At 32.9% G+C, this 20283-nt stretch overlaps 1 protein-coding gene across 1 annotated transcript in view; it reads left to right on the plus strand.

The window, feature by feature from the left end:
* The window catches only part of LOC129753411 (uncharacterized), a 50907-nt gene that overhangs the window by 27543 nt on the left and 3081 nt on the right, over positions 1-20283 (plus strand). The window contains exon 3 of the mRNA XM_055749233.1: positions 9985-10115. Coding sequence (XP_055605208.1) covers positions 9985-10115 — 131 coding nt within the window. The remainder of the gene's footprint in view (positions 1-9984; positions 10116-20283) is intronic.

The raw sequence follows: 20283 nt of genomic DNA on the forward strand, positions 1-20283 counted from the left end.
TAAATGAATTCACTCACACAGCCATACGATATTTGACATTCCATCTAACGACAAGAAAATAAAATTGACTTTCGTTTGCATCAAGATAGCACTGTTCTTTTACCATTCAAAATTCGTTTTGGTGGTGTGGAAAAGCATTGAAATCGATATCTAAGTTTAGTTACAGCGAAGCTATTTCTTGTTTACTGGGCATCGGTTAAGGAACATTAAAATTATAGTTTTTTGAAGAATGGATTCATTTAGTAAACTAATTATGTACTTTCGAAATATGGTTTTAACAAAACTTTGAATCAATGAATTTGGTTGAATGTCAAAATTGAAAACATTTCGGAAGCAAAGAGAAATGGGTTTGAAACATACATTTTGAAATATTCCAAATTCAGTGTAGTTTATCAAAGATGGGGAAAAAAGCCTAAAAGCATGATCGCTTTTAAGGTTAATTTTCCAGTCCAGTACAGAATTATGCCAAAATATCGCGTGAGCTTTCATTACGTCGTATGAAACAAAATGTAAGCAAACAGTTTTATAACGAAAAAAAAAAACAAAAATTGACTTAAACTAGTAGCAACTTCTTCCCATTTAGAATATTTGTAGCCTGGACAACATATTCTATATGAGAAATACAAATTTTAAAGTTGTTTTGATAACTTTTGAAGCAATTTTTGGATAATTTTCAAGATGTTTCATACGGCGTAATGAAAGCTCACGCGAGATGGTCATTGCAGTTATTTTTTGACATTTCTCACGCACATTTGAGCAGGGAAAAATACATGGTCGACAAACACGGTCATTTCTGGGGTTATTTTTCCAAAAATTATAAGTTTTAGTGAACTACCAGCATTACATCACGAACACTTTCAGCGGTAATTAGGATTAAAGATCTTATCAATACATTCATCACATTTAAATATTATTCAATATATGTCAATAACTTATTTCACTCCTCAAACTTTTTTTTTTGCCAGGAATTTACCACATCGTGGCATTCTTCCCTACGACTCCTCAAACCTATCTAGGTACGAGCCAAAAAACAGTTAAGATAAATTAGAATTCAAGTTTTTCAAGGAGTTATGTATAGTTTGTCTTTTTGGTCGCAGTCAACTTTTCATATTAAGACGAACAATTCCGAACTCAATGAATTATTTATAACAGACATTATAATTTTCATACTGTTACTCAGCCGGATAAATTAATTTTGAAATCAAAACTGAATCGCAAAATTGATTGGCTCTGAACTAAGGACCGCTATAACGTTGCGTTTGTTTTTTTCTATCTCAATCGATCAACAGTCATTGTTTGTATAACATTCATCTTTTATTATGATACAGTAAATTAAAGTAAACTAAATTAAAGTAAATCAAATGTTAATTACATTGTAGACAAAAACTATAATGAAAATATTTGAGATAGAATTTCAAACACTCATAGGTGATTCAATCAAGACGGTTTTCATTTGGCTTGTGAATTATCAAGTGTAATTTTTTTTCTTGATGAAGCACAGTAGTTTCACGATGCCCCGACAGATGGCGTATGATTCTGGGCGACTTGTAGTTGTATGGATTCAAGCGCCACTGATCAGTCTGGGTATCTGGTGTCTGCGGTTTAACCCCTACCTCTGATAGGTTTTTAATATCGCGATGATTTCATGATTTTAAGAGGAAGAATGACCAAGATGGTTAAAATCCTCTATAAATAAACAAAATAGAATAGAATGGAATAGATTTTATAATATTTGAAATTATATAATATTTATAATATTTACTAGCTGACCCGGTGTGCTTTGCTCCACCTTCCAAAATTCAATAATATTTGTTAAAATAATTAAAATTCAGTTTTATTGCCTGGACAGCGTTTCAAACCAAATTTAAAGATAATTTAGAAGCGAATGCTTAAAAAAAAAGAGCAGCACCTGAAGTTTCCTAGATGTTTTGATAATATTTTCTTAAAATTGATTTCTAGATTTGTTTTTAGATCTGAAAATTTTACTCTGTTTTTATAAGCTTCAAAAAGTTCATAATGATATCAAAATGTATGTTTTAATGATATGGACTTCCAGTCTTTTCCCTCTTGCAATGCAAGAAGTGCTACTATTAAATCATTTTTGTATCTAAATGACGCAACATTTCGCTTCATTTGTCTCATAAGTTTTCAAATTATTTCAAATATGATATGAATAAATATCTTTTTTCCAACTCTACCCAGAAATAAGAAAGGTTCTCAATTTTTTCGTATGCAAACAACCTCTCTTCCTTTTGCTCGATAAATTCTCGATTCATGCCAACAAACTTGTATGGAAGCCCTGATAAATTTTCAAGCAATTCAATGCAATTCATACGGAACTCCCTTTGTTTCTCCCATCTTAACATTGCAATGCAGACAGGTTTGTAACACTCATAAAAACATATCTTGTACCCAAATACCTTCCCATGTTAAAATCATGTTAATAATGTTTTCGCCATATACTAAATTTGTAGATATGATACATTACAACTTGAAGTAATGCCAAACTACATCTAGCGACTTTTTTATTGCAAATTACTATACTTTCAACTGTTTAAGCAAAAAGTGTAAATAAAATTCATATGGATAAGCTGTAACCCAATGAATCAAGCCAAATAATAGTTTCTAAAGAGTGAAAATAAATATATTTAAATTTTTTCATTCAACTGAATCACAGCAATTTTTTTTCTTTTGTGTTGAGGGTCCTTTTAAAGATTTCAACTAACTGAACATATCTTTTCATTAGGAATCGATTGAAAAGTAGATTTTCAACAATTGAATTGATCGAAAAAAAATCTGTTCATGCTTTGATGGTGGTATGAATATTTTCTAGAAATTCATGCAAAAACCATAAAGAACCTTAAAATGAAGATTTTTGCACCGAGAAGGTTAACAGTTATCAAAGTTTCTTTTGCTTCTATTATTTAATTTCAATCTTCATTTCAGTTCAGATACCCCGGGCAAGTGCAAACGGATTTCACCATAGTTGAACTTTTATAAATCTAAAAAAAAATAACATCCTTAAAGCAAATCAATTTTCGTTTGTTGCATAACTAAATCAGTTCTCAACAAACTCTTGTTGAACGAAAAATATGCAAACATGTTGACAAAAAGATATTTCCATGCTAACACATGTCCCGTTTATTGAGGCAAGTGAAAACACAATGCTTTTTTGAACTTATTCATAGATGCGAAACATAGCCTAAAGCTTTGAAATGCATTCAGTACATGCTTCTGTTTGTTTTATCAAATTTTATTGATAAATCACAACAATTTATTATCAAGGAATGATTTATAATTTTTTTTGTAAACGTTGAACGTTGTGTACTTTTTTTAACTAAAAACTATTCCGGAAAATGCATATTCTCATCTTTTTTTATGAAAAAGTGGTTTATTTTATTGATAACTTCCACTTATGCTTGCAAAAAATTAAAAAGTTCTCTGCATTCAGACTTTGAAAACATGAATCCTCTATTTTAAAGGATAGGCTCTTGTTCAGCTCAGTGTCTGATAATTTTCATCGGATTTTGTTGTTGTTCTGAAAATTTATAAGACGCTTGATACATATTCAATTAAGAACATGTACAAAAAATGTTTTCGGTCTATTTCTGTTGAAAACATCTTATCCTTTTTTTCTATTTTCGATGTGCATTAAAAATAACCTTCTAGGCGTATTGATTTTCAAATTGCATGTAAATCTTCTCACTGTTTTGTTTCAAACGTCCGCAAACAGTCATACCATTATTTCATACTTTTTAGATAATAATTGCTGCTTTAAATAACACGAAATCAGAATAGTTTTAGTTTTTCAAATCGTTTAGGACGGTTTTGATTCGATCGGCAAAACATCAATCTGGGTCACATCTAGGCGTCATTCTTTACCATGTGCTGTAGGGGGAAAGTTCATATAACGCCCCATATGGCTAATACGCGCCACCCTTGTTTTGAAGAATCTGAAACATTTGAAGCCCGCAAAACATTACCAATTTGTTTTAAATGCTGTGATTGGTCATGGCAAGTATGATTTTTTCCTTAAAATGCCCCTGTGTCGTGATTATTTCACAATTTTGGTTTTTCCTCATTTCGATCTAAATTTTAAAACACTTTCAATAAGGTGTCACCAAGCAGAGAAAAACGATTAAGACAATATTTTCTGACACATCGATGGAGGAGAATCTAAATTATTTTTTATGGTAAAAAATCATACTGATATGAGTAAGTTCTATCACGGCCCATGCGCTCGTTATAACGCGCCAATCTTAGTAGGCTAAAATAGCATTAATTTTTCAAAAAGGCCATTTTCATTGAAAATGAACAAAAAGTCTTAAACCATATTTTTAGCATTAATTTAGTCCAAAAAATCTATTTTTATTTTTTTTAAATTTTGATTTGTCCATTTTGACTTTCTATTCAGTCAAAGTGTCTGTAAGTATTGGTGTGTTTTCGGTCTTCGGCTGCTCTCGGGTGTGTTTGGTTGCTAGGCGCGTATTGAATACACAGCGGCGCGTATTTGCAACACAGTTTTGTTCTGTGGCTTTGAAAATGGTTTTTAAAATTCAAGTTTTTGAAGCAACTATAGCAATTTGAATAATAAAAAAAATCATAGGCATTTGTAGAAAACACTTTTCTTCAGCGATTCGCTTAGGTGGCGCATAATAGGGCATGTTCCCCTACAAATGAGATAAGAAACAGGAAGAAAAAAATCACATCTAGGCATCTAGGCTTCATAGCGCCTCCACGTACATTGAAATTAGGCTTGGTTGAAAAATACACGCCCAAATGTTCCCACTAATCAGTATGCTATGCCATGGTTACTATCATCTCGCGACGTTTGCTCGCGACGCCTCGACCTTGGAGACGAAAAACAAACCGCCCAAAGAAAAAAAATCTCGAAAAAATGGATGCCATGACTTTAATTTGATTCAAATAACTACAAATTTAATTATTACGGACAATTGATGCGAATTTGTGTTGTTTTTATTCGATATAAACTGATTCGCATGCCTACAGAATGTTCAAAAAATAATAATTTCATTAGAATCGGTTGGGTCATTGCGGAGTAGTACTACAAACACCGTTACAAGAGAATTTTATATAATAGATAATTTATAACGTTGAAAATTCAACAGACGATTTTATTTCATAGCGAAATTTAAAAAATGACAAATCAAAAAAGTTTTACTGTTCATCTTTAAAATGAAAAGTTCCTATCACACGTATTTCTCCGTAGATCTATGAATCGATGATCGAAATCTACGGATTTTAAGTATTTTCTACGGATTTTCTATGGATTATCGAAAACATTATTGCGATTCTGCGGAGAAACGAAAATTCTACCAGCTGACAAGAAATGAATAACATGGTGAATTTTCGAAGGTACACCGGCCTTGAAGTTTCGAACTTAGAATAATGTCGGTCTTTTTCTGTTAAGGTTGTGGGCATGTCATCATGGCTGATTTGGAACACTTATCCAGTTGAGTGTAATCTTAGGAATGTAGTTTTATTTCATTATTTCCTAATTAAAATTTAGGAATGGCAATAAATGACCGGTGGCTCAGCGAGTAGAAGTCAAACAACAAGAAAAACTTGATAAAAATGATCAAATAGGACAAAACAAGACGAATACATGAACAAAAAAAGATAAACAAGATAAAACATGAATATCCTAGATGAACCAGAATAAAACAAGAAAAAGCAAGCACAAACAAGACAAAACCTGAAAAAAACAATGTTTAACAAGACAAAAAAGAAATTTAACATAAATCAATACAATCAAAAAAGACTAATCAGGGAACAAGGTAAAATAAGTTTTAACGTGATAAAACAAGATAAAAACAAGTCAGAGCAAGGTTAAACAAGAGACAAAACTATACTAAGCTAAATCTACATAATAAACTAATAAATAACAAGAAATTATTGGAATCGAACGAACAACAAAAATGGCAATAAATTATAACCCTTTGAGAAAATATCATGAGGTCATAAAGAGGAGCAAGATGTGGGTTCGAATCCCACTAAGTAACGGTTAACTTTTCGCATGCGTTCAACTTTTTTTTTATAAGATATGGTATACTGATTTTTTTGTTGCGATGATGGATTCATTTCGCAACAAAAAGTAAATTAAAATGTCTTAGAGTTAAAAAATCTCTTTCTTCCAAACAACATGATACACTTCACTATTTTTCCGTTTTAAGTACAAAAAGCACTAGGTTCTACTTTTTAGATACTTCAACGGATGTGATAAAACATTCTCAACATAGTCCGGCAAGCACTTATCTTGATGGGAAACCATCCTGACATAGATTGAATAACTCGTCGCCTGGAAGGTGTGCGACGATGATTCATGGGCGATGCTTCGTCACAAAACACCAAATATTTAGACTTCACAGGAAGGAAAATACGTCCTAGGGAAAAGTGGCCAAGAGAGAGGGAAAAAAAGAAAAATGTATATAATGTTTCTCGCAACTTTTCGCAATCTAGCACCGCAAACTTTGAGGTTGCTTTTTTGCCTCTTTGCTAGTTTTCTTTCTCATTCTCAATTTTTATTATTATTCTTCTCATGTTGGAGCTTAGTCTGAACGAAGATACCAACATTAAAAAGTAACGAGAACAACTAATTGCAGAACATGAACTATTAACCATAGGGTAAGCACGCATCCACATGCACTCTATAACAAAGTTTAATTAATTGACCGACAATAAACGGTTTTTCCAAACAAATTTCTTCCGTTAATTACTATAAAGAAAAGAACGGAACGTCAGTATTAGACTTACACCAATTAGGATTTTTTTTCTTCTTTCTGAATTATAATTTTAAAAAGACATTTGCTTTAAATTGTTAACTTGTACACAGAAAAAAAATCTGAATCCTTAAAAGCACTGAAATTGAAAAGCCTTAATATTACATGAGACGGAACACATTTCCTAATGTAAAATTCCGTCAATTATGATGCTTCTTTTTATTTACATCATATGTGATGTAATTTTCCAGTTTTTTCCATCATAGAAAAACAATCTGAATCCTCAACAACACTGAAATAACAATCCACAAAAATTTCATGACATGGAACGCTATTTTGTGATGTGAATTTACATAATCAAGAAAAAATTGAATCTTTGGCAGAACTGAAATTGAGTACAGAACACAATTTTTTAAATTGAACGAGAGATTGTAATGTAAATTTCAAATAGATGTATCCTGAACAGCACTAAAATTAAACTTGTTTAAATACTGCTTGATAAAACAAAATCTGAACAGCCAAACAGTTTTCAACATAATTGCTCGTTTTTATTACGGTGAGCACTTCCGTGTGATTAGTTCTATTTATTTGAGCGGTTTACAATTCAAGTACAGCGGCACAGTGGCGGACTGTGACAGCCAGGCCATTTCACGAACTGTTTACTTTTAAAATTGGTGATAAATTTTGCTATGCTATCGAAAAAATTGTTTTTAAATTTGGAAGAAAATGGCTATTTCAGTGATTACGATTTATTTGTAATTGTGTCCAAACCCATCTGCAGCTCGCGCAAAACTATTTTCAACAAGCTGTGCAATGATTGGTTTTCTCAGGTAATTTGTATAATTATCTACCAACAGTATCAAAACATTACTAAGTAATTAATGTAACTTTCAATACTTGCAGTGATCATCGAGAAAAGAATCCTTCATTGGGAAAACTGGAAGCTGACGGAGATAGCCGCCGGGGCTGATTGGAATCGATACAACCTTCGGGTGAATTCAGAAAAGGTAAGACATTTTTATCAAGTGAAAACTTTTGTGATTAGTGCAAATTCAATTTTCCAGGTAAAAACAGCTACGAGGATACGATTGATGGCTAAGTTTCATATAGACTGTTCAATCGAACATGTAGCCGTCAGCGTCAAATCTATTCTTGGATTTGAACTTCCGGAAGAGAATATGACACAATAACTTCCGTAATGTGTCAACATTCACATGAAAATGTAGGTAAAATTCGTTACTTAAATTTCGTAAATTACTAATTTATCATATTGAAAACAATCTATTTTTGTTTCTCTCCGTTATTTATAGTATGCACATATCAGAAGTTCTGGAAGTAGCAGACGTTCCCAACATGGATTTGTAAGCTTTTACGATGAACACAAATTGAAAGCTGAAGGAATCAGCTGTCAAGTGGGAATGGCTGATTGAAAGCTTCAGAGCCGTAAGAACCTTCGGGAAATCCAACTTTAGAAATGGTAGGTTTTTTTTTCAATTTTTCAATAATAACAAAAAAATAAATACTAATGTCCAGCGTTACTCATACTTTCATTTTTAATTATAGGATCTCCGCTTCACGAAGTAAGTAGTATCTGGATCACCCTTCATGCCAACATAAAAACGCAACACATCGAGTGCATCCGGTAGGCTTCGCTACAAACCACAGGAATCATTCCGTGTTCATGCAGTCCGGATGATAGTCAACAAAACATTAGCTGAATGTAATACAACAGGCTATCGATTTTCTGATCTCTTTTTGATTGTTGTATTAGGATCTATTTTCAATCTTGATAATTTTATCATTTCAAAAAAGGATTGGGGAGGATTACTAAAGGCGCTCGACAAAGATAAGATACACAGAAAAAAAATCTGAATCCTTAACAACACTGAAATTGAAAAGCCTTTAATATTACATGACATCGAAAGCGATTTATTGATGTAAATTTATGGATTGAAAAAAGTTGAATCCATAATAGCACTGAATTCTAATGACATGAATATTACCTGACACGGAACGCGATTATTTTATGTAAATTTCCATCACATATGATGTAAATAAAAAGAAGCATCACATATGACGGAATTTTCAGTGCGAATTAAATATTACACGTCTTAAATATTTACATGTCTTTCAAATTTTACACGTCTGTTGAAATTCATAGACGTGTAATATTCAACTCGCTCTGAAAATTTCTTCATATGTGATGCTTTTTTTTCGTTACATCATATATGCTGTAATTTTACAAATGGAGCCATGGAGTTTATTTAATATTACATTACACTGAACGCGATAATGTCATGTAAAAATAAAAACTTTCAAAAACAGGAACACAAATGTAAACAGAGTGTTTAGTCAAGTCTTGATCCTAAGTATTTTGTTAAAGCAGTTAGCTTCTCAGTCCATCGATATCGTTGGTTCCGGATATCTCCGAAAAGAAGCGGCAGCGGAAGTGGTTCTGGAAACGGCCCAACACTACTCTGCATGCTTAGATCCGGTACTTCGAAAGAAATTGAAAGGTGGTGAAAGTGCCTTTTAAAATTAATGAATCATTAAAATTTGTTTGTAGATTAATAAAGTAAATGAAATTTATTATTAAAAGATTGTTTCTTATAAAAAGATGAAAAAACTCCATTGAATCTGGTCAATAAAAAAGTAAACAAAACGAATTCCAATAGGATTTTTCCTGAATTCAGTAGCTTTAAAATTTACATCACTTTCATATTACACGCTGCATAATATTACAGGCGTGTAATATATAACTGGCATTGAAAGTTCCGGCATATATGATGCTTCTTTTTATTTACATCATATGTGATGTAATTTTCCAGATTTTTTTGGTAGTGTGTAGAAGAAAATGTTTTATACAAACGAATTAGTGCAATAAAAAGTCATGAACGAAAATAGTGTTTTTGACAAATCATTAATGCGTATCCACACAATTAAAAAAAAAATATTTCAAATGAAAATTTGTAAATTTACATCAAATATGATGTAAAAAAATTGAAGCATCAATTTGACGAAATTTTCCATGCGGGTTGAATATTACACGTTAGTTTATTTTCATAGACGTGTAATACTCAACTCACACTGGAAATTCCGTCATATATGATGCTTCTTTTTATTTACATCATATATGATGTAATTTTACAGAATTTTTTGGTGGTGTGTATAGCTTAAATATAAAAAAATCCAGAGCCCGCAAAAATCCTACCTAACTCTTATTTTTCCTTCTCTCTGTTTGCAGATGGGCGAAGATCTCCAGGCGGGCATCTTCTTCTTCGGCAGCTCCAACAGTCTGATAAACCCGCTCATCTACGGCGCCTTTCATCTGATTCCGATCCGGAGGCGGAATAATCAGTACAATCAACATGTAAGGTAAATTGAGTGTGACGTGCGAAATGTTGGCCGAAAATGTGTGTGCTTCTCAATGGATGGATGGATGGGTTCGTGTTTGCATGGAAAAATGCCCTTTCCAAGGGCTGTTAAAATATTCACGGGACCTGGTGCGAAGTGCGGGCTCTGCTTCAAATGTTTTCGGGTTTTTTTTTTTTGGCAAATTTTCTTGGAGTTGCTAACGTTGTACAAACTGAGGCTGATGAATCATCAAACATTTAAATAGATTAATTGAGTTCCCCTTATAGCTATTTAGAAATAACCACATTATTACACTGAGCTTCGTGTGAATGTTCTGCCTTGTTTGAATATGATGTATTGTTCAAAATAAATCCCACATATTTGTGAAGATTCTGCTTTTACGCGCATAGGTTTTTTTAAGAGAAGTTGCCTTCAAATGCTTGCTTGTTTTCATGTGCTATATTCGTTAAGTGTTCACTGGATCCGAAATCAAGATCAGTTCACATTCGTTTAAAAAAAGGAAACTCGGATCTGGAATTTTTTTAACAGGTATTTAAAAAGGATCGACCATTAACTCCATGACGTTCAATACTTAACGCATTTATCTTGGATAGACGATGAACAATTTGTAGAAAACAAAAAAACTTGTAAATTGAATACTTTCTCATACCATCTCTGAAGTTCGCTAGGCAAGTTACTTGGGACCTTTTTTATTTACTTTGTTTATATGAAAGGACCTTTGCCACTTAAGATTTTTGTAGGGTATCGTTCACCCGACCAAATGAGAACATAAATGATCCGATTCAAGAAATAGTGTATTGTTTGGTTGCGATGTTTTTGACATCGTATTTTAATTGATCAGGACAGATTTTATATAGACTTATTAATAATGGAATAACTAATGAGTCATAAATAGTCATGATGTCACGTTTGCTCTAGAAATAAGCGGTTTTTGTAATGTTATTCTCCTTGTTTTGGGCTTTGTTCGTGACAAGTTTGTATTTATTTCTCAACGATGGAGGTCGCGAAAAACAGTTTTACCGGTATCGTGTTTTGGACGTCCCAAGCAGCTAAAAGACGCACTTTTGGAAAATTATGGTCCACTTCCTTCATTATAGATAAACGAAACCAAACTTGTCTCGAGCGAAGCCCAAAACAAGGAGAACAACATTACACAAAATTGTTATTTTCTATAAAGAGTGTATAGAGCAAAACGTGACATCAATTAATTCCCGCCTTTTATCACTCAATCATTATTCTTTTATGGATTTTGAATAAGTTTATACTCAGTAAGTCTCGATAAACGAATACGATGTCGAAAAATCTACATATGCATGCAATCAAATATCATGCTACTAATAAATCGGAACGTTTAATATTCACATTTGACCGTGTGTATTGTTGATTGGCTTAGTGCCATGCTGATAAATAGAACCATTTATGCAAGCTTGGGAGCAACCATTAACGCAAGCAATCAAAGTAATTCCAACAAAGGAATGTCTCCAAGGTGAGGTTCTACACGCAGAAAAATTTATTTTAGAAACAATAAGATTTCGACCGAAAATAATAAAAATTTTGGTTGGGAAAAAGCACAAATATATTTTTGGTAGCACTGACAAGAAATATCGATTTGCTTTAAATTTATCGTTTCATTGAAAATAAAATACACCCTTTTTTAAAAGTGATCCATAATTGATTTCAAAATAATAAAAATTATGCGTGAAGATTATAACAAACATTTGGTTAAAAAATAAAGAAATATTGATATTTGAAATCAATTTATTTTTTCAATTTAAAATGAAACAAAGGTATGTCTGTTAATACGGTACTTGCATTTCGGATTATTAGAATTTTAAAAAGATTTATCGCAGCCTAAAAGGATTTTTATTGAAATTTTTCACAATTATACAAAGTCACTAAAAGTCGAATAATAAACTTAAACTTAAACTAAATTTCACTCAATGATTCAGGAGCGGCATGGATCTGAATCGGCACCCGTTCGAAGGCAGCTGCGTCTTAATTATGTACCCCAACACCGAGGACTGAACCGCGAGCATCCTAGCGGCTGTCATCGGGAAGCCGTGGTCGGTCTATTCTCCGCTTTCCTGGTGGTGATGTTCACCGTGTACCAAATGCGCAGAGGACGAAGGTAGCTATATCCTGAACAAGCCGAAGCGTTCCCCGACGGCAACACCTACGCACAAGAAGGTCAACAGGAAGCCAATTGCTCGACCGACTCCAGCGGCTCGATTACATCCAGTTGAGCAGCAGTGAGCTGAAAGGGCAGCCGGCGCGCTTTGGGTCGAAGCATCTGGAAAAGAAATAAAAAGTTGACGAAAAAAATGGTCTAAGAAATGATGTTCTCTCTACCGGTTTTGAGCATTTTTCGGGCTTTTGTTTAGAAACTTTTGAACCTACCTTTAATTCTGCTTGCCATATTTTTTTTCGTGTCCCTGCCGGGCCTTCTCGACAGGTTTTCCCGCTGCAGCTGTTGAGTTTCTGATGATGCTGAAAACTTTTCATTTTGTTTTCTTTTTTCGACTTATCGTTTGTGAGTTACACGTTTATCGAATGAACCTAACATTGCCTTTAAAATAAACCAAATTGAAATTTGAGGCAATAAAAAATGAGCGTGTAAAAATAACAAAATTTTTCGTTTATCTATATTCCAAATTTTTTTGAAAGCTATCCAACAATCTGTTTTTAAAATACAAAATAAAATAACAAAACGTTTTGTTGAAACCAACCCCCATTCTTTTTCTGCGTGTATCACCATTTTTGTGGTCATTGAACGTGGACGACCTCATAAACAAACTTGTATCTATGAGATTTTAAGTTATTGGCTTCGAAGGCGACGTTTTTATTAGAACTCGGGAAAAATATGAGAATATGTAATCTAATAGAATGTAATCTGTATATACAGTACCGTTCATAATTGTATAGAAAATGGAAGCAAGCGCACTGTCACTTCGACTTTGAACTTCCATAACTTTTTACTCTGATGATAGTTTTTGATCAAATTTTTTGCGTTAGATAGATCAACTATCACACTATTATATCACAAAATTTGAGCTTTCTGGAGTTTGTGTGGCCTGAGAAACAGTAATTTTACGAAAATCGGACTTTTTGGACTTTTCTCATTCAAACTGCAATATCTCTGGAACTACGCTACATTTTTTATTGAAATTTTGCACAGTGATTGTTGAAATATGAAGCTAGCATGTCTGAAGTTTCCGAAAAGTTCTTTCGATGAGATCAAAAGTTACGCGAGGTGCAATATTTCAGGCATGAACCTTGAAATGCGATTTCTATAGAGTTTTGGACGATTTATGAGAACAATATCATTTCATCCACCAATCAGACAAAAAATGTCTGGCAAAAGCAATGAAGAAAAGAAAAAATGCAATAAATGGTCCATTTGTGTTTTGAAATCAGAATCTCGTGATATTGTTGTGATTTTTCGGTTGAAATAGATTAACTGGTTGTTAAACAGAGAATATGATTTTCCTATGAAAACATTCGTCCAAAATTCTATAGAAATCGCAATTCAAGGTTCATGCCTGAAATATTGCCCCTCGCGTAACTTTTGATGTCATAGAAAGAACTTTTCGGAAACTTCAGACATGCTAGCTTCATATTTCAACAATCACTGTGCAAAATTTCAATAAAAAATGTTGCGTAGTTTTAGAGATATTGCAGTTTGAATGAGAAAAGTCCAAAAAGTGCGATTTTCGTAAAATTACTGTTTCTCAGGCCACACAAACTCCAGAAAGCTCAAATTTTGTGATATAATAGTGTGATAGTTGATCTATCTAACGCAAATAATTTGATCAAAAACTATCATCAGAGTAAAAAGTTATGGAAGTTCAAAGTCGAAGTGACAGTGCGCTTGCTTCCATTTTCTATACAATTATGAACGGTACTGTAACTATGCACTATTTTGGTACAGGGAAGAGGGACTGAACATAAACCCCTTCTAAAACTTCTGTGATAAAGGGTGATACGGTCAAAATTTGGCCAATATCAACTTGACGTATTTCTTTCAATTTTGCATTTAAAAAACCTGAACACCCCTCATTTTGAAGGTGTGTGTGTGTAGAATGTTGCTCCTATTTTATTTAGGAATTCACTCTTCAGTTGTCGAAATGCCGTCCAAGGAAGAAAAGCAGTGCAAGGCCGTGCAAACGGGGGGGGTTTTAGGGGTTTAACCCCCCCCCCCCATGAAGATTTTTTCCAAGTAAAATTTTCACCAAAGTGACGGAAAATTACTTGATGTTAACATGTATTTGAAAATGAGTGGTAACAAGCAAGTCAGGAATTTTTCTCGCCTCCGGCGGAATTTAGTCTTCAACCACCCCTGGCTTGAGACATTTCGATCTACGGTACTATTCGACGTTTACGAATTGAAGCTAACTTTGGTTCTAAATTGCAATTAAATTAATCTTTTATATAGGAACTCAAAACTTAACATACAATAACCCTACCTCGTCTTCAGAATTGGTTTTTATTAAGAAGTGTAACTGAATAAGAACAGCGTTTGAAACGAACCATTTTTTCAATCGTTATTTTAATTACAAATGTATGATATGAAAAATTCTTCAAGAAACCAATTTCGTCTAAATTTTATCTAGTGTTTTTTGGTTTTCTAAATGCTCAACACAACACATAATTTACACAAAGCCACAAAATTTGCATTTTTCGGAGGTGTAATAAATTAAAAAGGCCATTTCAAATAATTTGGGTACCTTGAATCTGAAAATGAAATATTTCTATCAGCTTGTTATTAAAGTGACTTTTAAATAATTAAAAAGTAGTTGAGAAATTTCGGCATTGTTTATACAAAAACTCATATCAAAAACCTATCAATCAAAATAAAAGTTTTTAATGAATCATCAACTTTCCTCAAGAGTTCAAGTATTTTTGAGTTCTGCAAAAAAGTTATAGAAGTTTAATTTTTTTTTTACTTTTTTTCATTTATCAATTTTTAAGAAGTAAACTAAACTGAATTTAAGATATTTTTCAGAAAACATGTAATCTTTTTGCATGTTTCAACAATTGTGTTAAATAAAATAAAGTTTTTTTTACACTTTCTACAGTTATGTCAAAAGTACTTGTAATGATATCTTTCCTCTTTTTTAAATTGTTGAATTTTACATTTTTTTAGATCATGCATCATTTTCATCATAATAATATCCCTTAATTGGATGTAGGTTTGTTAGTTAATCAGTTTTCTATGTTTGATTTTACATAAAACTGATACATTTTAAAACTCCTTAACACCAAAACTTCAAGTGTTTGACCAAATTTGATAAAAAATTCGAGTTCATAACGCTAAAATCTACCAAATCAATCATTAAAAAAACACCAAAATGCTGTTGCCTTAAGTCATCAATTAAATTATGTAAATTCTTATGGTGAAACGTGTTTATTAAAAAAAAACTTCCTGAAATGTTTTAAAAAAAAAAACTTATCTTTTTCATTTTCATATTTTGTTTGTCATATTTGTCTATTAAGCCCTGTGTTTTGGAAACGTTTATTTTAAATTAGCTTAGAAATCTTTTGAAACAAATTTATAGTTCAGAATAAAGAGCATAATTTAAAAAAAAATTTCAAAGACTTACTGAAAATTTGAAACTTTCATTCTGGTATGATTGAAAATTTGTTTTTTTTATCAGTCAAATTTATTTTTAGTTTGTGTGGTAATTATGAGTGAAAAACGGTGTTAGAAATTTCTTTAATTTTTTATTGTTTATTTTTGGTATTGCTATTATTTTTAGCAAAATTTGAAATTCGAAAACCCCCCCCCCATGGACGGGTCCTTCGCACGGGCCTGAAGCAGTGTATCAAAATTTTGCTAGCGCATCGCGAAAATCCGAGCTACTCGCACGCAAAGCTGGCAAAATCGCCAAAAGTTGCCAAATCAACCGTCACAAATGTAATTAAAGTGTTTGGGGAACCTTTGTCGACAGCCAGGAAATCTGGATCGGGGGAAATCGAAAACCGGAAGCCGCTGAGACGACAAAGAGAGTTGCCGGTAGTTTCAAGCGAAACCCTAAGCTCTCTCTCCGAGATGCCACAAATAAGCTGGACGTATCGTCTACAACCGTGCATCGAGCCAAAAAACGAGCCGGACTATCGACTTACAAGAAGGTAGTGACTCCAAATCGCGATGATAAACAAAATACGAAGGCCAAAGCGCGATCCCGGAGGCTGTACACGACGATGCTGACGAAGTTTGACTGCGTGGTAATGGACGACGAAACCTACGTCAAAGCCGACTACAAGCAGCTTCCGGGACAGTAGTTTTATACGGCAAAAGGAAGGGGAAAGGTATCATCTGTACCTGCATTTTCATAGCTTCCGGGACTGTCAACCAAGAAATTTACGTGAAAGAGTGTTTGAATAAACGTCTGCTGCCTTTCTTGAATAAACACGGTTGTTCCGTACTGTTTTGGCCGGATTTGGCATCTTGCCATTACGGTAAAAAGGCCATAGAGTGGTACGCCGCCAACAACGTGTAGATGGTTCCCAAGGGCAAGAATCCTCCCAACACGCCAGAGCTCCGCCCTATTGAGAAATACTGGGCTATTGTCAAGCGGAACCTAAAGAAGACCAAAAAAACTGCTAAGGACGAGCAACAATTCAAGGCAAACTGGCTTTCTGCGGCGAAGAAGGTGGACAAGGTGGCTGTACAAAATCTGATGGCAGGGGTTAAGCGTAAGGCCCGGCAATTCGGATTTGGAAAAGCGGAAGCCTAACTGAATATTTTTCCTGAATTTTATACTAATTAAACTTGAAAAAAAATGTAATTTGATTTTTTAAATAAACGATTTCACCGATTTACACGCGTTTTCCCTTGACCAAATTTTGACCGTATCACCCTTTACCATCCTTCTCTTGAATCATCTAGTTCTGATTCTGGATTCTATACTTGATTGAATTATTATCTCGATACAGCTGCCGGGATCAAATAGGGGATCAGGACCCAGGAACAGTGTTCTGGATCAGAATCCGAGATCAGTACAATCTGATAACTATAAGTAAAAACGCGAAACAACTACAGGGTGTCTGGTAATAAAATTCCCTGATGTTCCCTGATTTTCCCTGATACAAATTGAATTCCCTGATTTTCCCTGATTTTCCAGGTTTTTTCAGGTAGTCGACACCCTGAACTAATATATGTAACATGGTGGAATCGATGGGGAATGGTTGAAAGATGAAATTCCAGCCAGACCTGTTCTTTAAAACCTTCTTGAACTGGTTTTATTTCGATTCCCCTAGTTTTCACCGTGGAAATTTGATCAGAGGAATCGAGAAATATTTTAGTAAAAGTTGCAAACAAAGGTTTTGAATAAATTTTAGGTCCTGAACAATGGCTTCTTAAATTAAGTTCCAATTAAACGAAACTGTTTTTTACTATTTGATTTCAGTTTTTCCTAAATGCGTGTGTTGCAACTCACACAGGGGTTAAGCTATGTAGTAGGTGAGATAAGGGCATAACAAGCACCCGGGCCGAACTGGGAACCCCTCTTTTGTTAGGAAATATGTATTTTCTCAAATAAATTTATAAGAGAAACATTTTTGTGGTTCCTATAATATTAATATTTCAGCAAAAAAGAAATCTCCTTATCATCTTTACAGAAATATTGAAAAATGCACACTAGTTTCTCAAGTGACGGAAATATTATAATTTTTGAACACCGTAAAATAAGATCTTATGATCGTTAAATCATCTCGATCTATAATGTACGCACTGCACTGCAAACTGATGTATACACATTGTTCCTCAATTTTCACCATCATTTAATTTTTGAATGTTCACTCTGTTGTGTTGTGAGCCTACAAAGCAATCGAAAGATTCTTTTTAATTCAACCTCGGTAATGACAAAAAAAAATTACGAAAAATGACAAAAAAATACAAAAAATGAAAAGAAAATGACAAAAGTTGACAAAAAGTGAAAGACAATGACAAAAATGACAAAACATTAAAAAAAAAGACAAACAATGACAAAAAATGAAAAAAATGATAAACAATGGAAAAAATGACAAAAAATTACATAAAATTACAAAAAAAATACTTAAAAAAATACAAAAAAGTGACAAAAAATGAAAACAATAGACAAAAAATGACAGAAAATTACAAAAAGTGACAAAAAATTACATAAAATGACAAAAAATTACAAAAAAAAGACAAAAACTACAAAAAAAAAAATACAAAAAATGACAACAAATAACCAAAAATTACAAAAAAAGACTAAAAATTACAAAAATTGACAAAATTGACACAAAATGACAAACAATTACAAACCATAACAAAATATGACAAAAAAAGACATAAAATGACATCAAAAAATGACGAACAATGACAAAAAATTACCAAAAATTACCAAATATGACAAAAAATGACAAAAAATGACAAAAAAAAAGACAAAAAACGACAAAAAAAATTACAAATAATGACGGAAAATAACAAAAAATAACAAAATTATCGAAAATGACAAAAATTTAAAAAAAATACAAAACATGATAAGTTATAACAAAAATGGTAAAACATGTTAAAAAATAACAAAAATGACTTAAAAAAAATTACTTTAAATATAAAAAAAACGACAAAAATAAAAAAACAACTCCAAATATTGAAAAAAAAAATTCAAAACCGACAATTACCCAAAAAAAAAATTAACAAAAAACTGAAAGAAAAACTTCGGTGGTATTTAAGGGGGGGTAGGGTCTAACACTTTCAAAAAATCGATTTTTTTATTTTCTTATTGAAAAACATTTCAAGAATGTTGTGTCAAATTTTCAAGTCAATTGAAGCAAAACTGTAGAAATTATAGGCCTTTATCTCCTCCTATCTTATACTGCAAGAAAGCAAGAGCAGAAACTTCAAACGCGTTTTTCTCGAATGCACATTTTTAAAGACCGTGTACATCGTCATTTGAAACCTACTTATCCGATTCTATTCAAAATTGGAACATATAAAATACCAGACCCCAACGTTTTTCTTTTTTGTTTTTTTTTATTTTGGGGAGATTTTACAGGTGAAAAATGGCGGATTTTTTCGTGAAAAATCGTAGTTTTTACTTCAAACAGCCACAAAAATTTCATAAATTTTTTTTTGTAAAATAAAAACGTTGGGGTCCAGAAAAACATCTATTAAAAATATTTTGCTCTGAGTTTTTGACTTCAGATGATTCTGTGCTGAGATACAGTGTCCACCGCAAATCCTGTTTTTTAAAAGGCATCCTCGAAAGTGTTCCGTCACCGGCTCCTTTTTCAATATTTTTCTACGAAAAAATTACTAAATGTTCTTTTAACAATGCTTTGTATAATGCAAAAAATTTGAATACATTTGTTTGAACGATAGCTCTAGAAAAAAATCGTGAAAATGGTGTTTTTTTTTATACCCGTTAGACCCTACCCCCCCCTTAAGCCTAACAGCTAACGTACCTAGTTGTTATGCCATACCGTGGTTGAATTAAAAGGAATCTTTCGAATTTCCACTGTAATTAATTTTAAAACTCGTTCTACTTTAACTCGTTGGCCTGAGGGCCACCAGTTCATCACTAATCGGGGCACGTTGAGCATTTTCTGCCGAAAAATCTAGCTGCGAATTCAACTCGATGAAGTCAACTGAATTATAGAGCTACAGCTTGAATAGTTTACATCTGACGATTTAGCCTAATGGTAAGGTGTCGGAGAGGTAGTCAGAAGACTCGAGTTTGATTCCTGGTCGAGGTGATTTTTTTTTGCACCAAACGGTCGTAGATCCATTTAACAAAGCAATAACAAAATAATGTATATCTGTTTGTGGAATACAAACAATTGTACGTTGACGTTTTGTTGACGTTTTTAGAATACAAACAATTGTTAGTTGACGTCATCGAGTTGAATTCGCTGCTAGATTCTACGGCAGAAAACGCTCATCGTGTCCTGATTAATGGTGCTTATACTGCCCCAGGGGGGATTCTCATTATACCACTACAGTTTCTGATTTTCAGCTTTCTGCAAACAATTTTAAAAGAAATTTTCAAACGTTTTAGTCTATTTTTTCATGTTACAGCTAGTTAAGAAGTAGACTTTTATAGTGTCTGAATACGAAACAATTATGTAGCTCACATATTATAGCTGTTTTCTATGGTTAATTAAGCGTCCTTCTTAAGGTGACCATTATGCCCTTATCTCCCCT

This window comes from Uranotaenia lowii, chromosome 3, assembly GCF_029784155.1.
Source record: "Uranotaenia lowii strain MFRU-FL chromosome 3, ASM2978415v1, whole genome shotgun sequence".
Lineage (NCBI taxonomy): Eukaryota > Metazoa > Arthropoda > Insecta > Diptera > Culicidae > Uranotaenia > Uranotaenia lowii.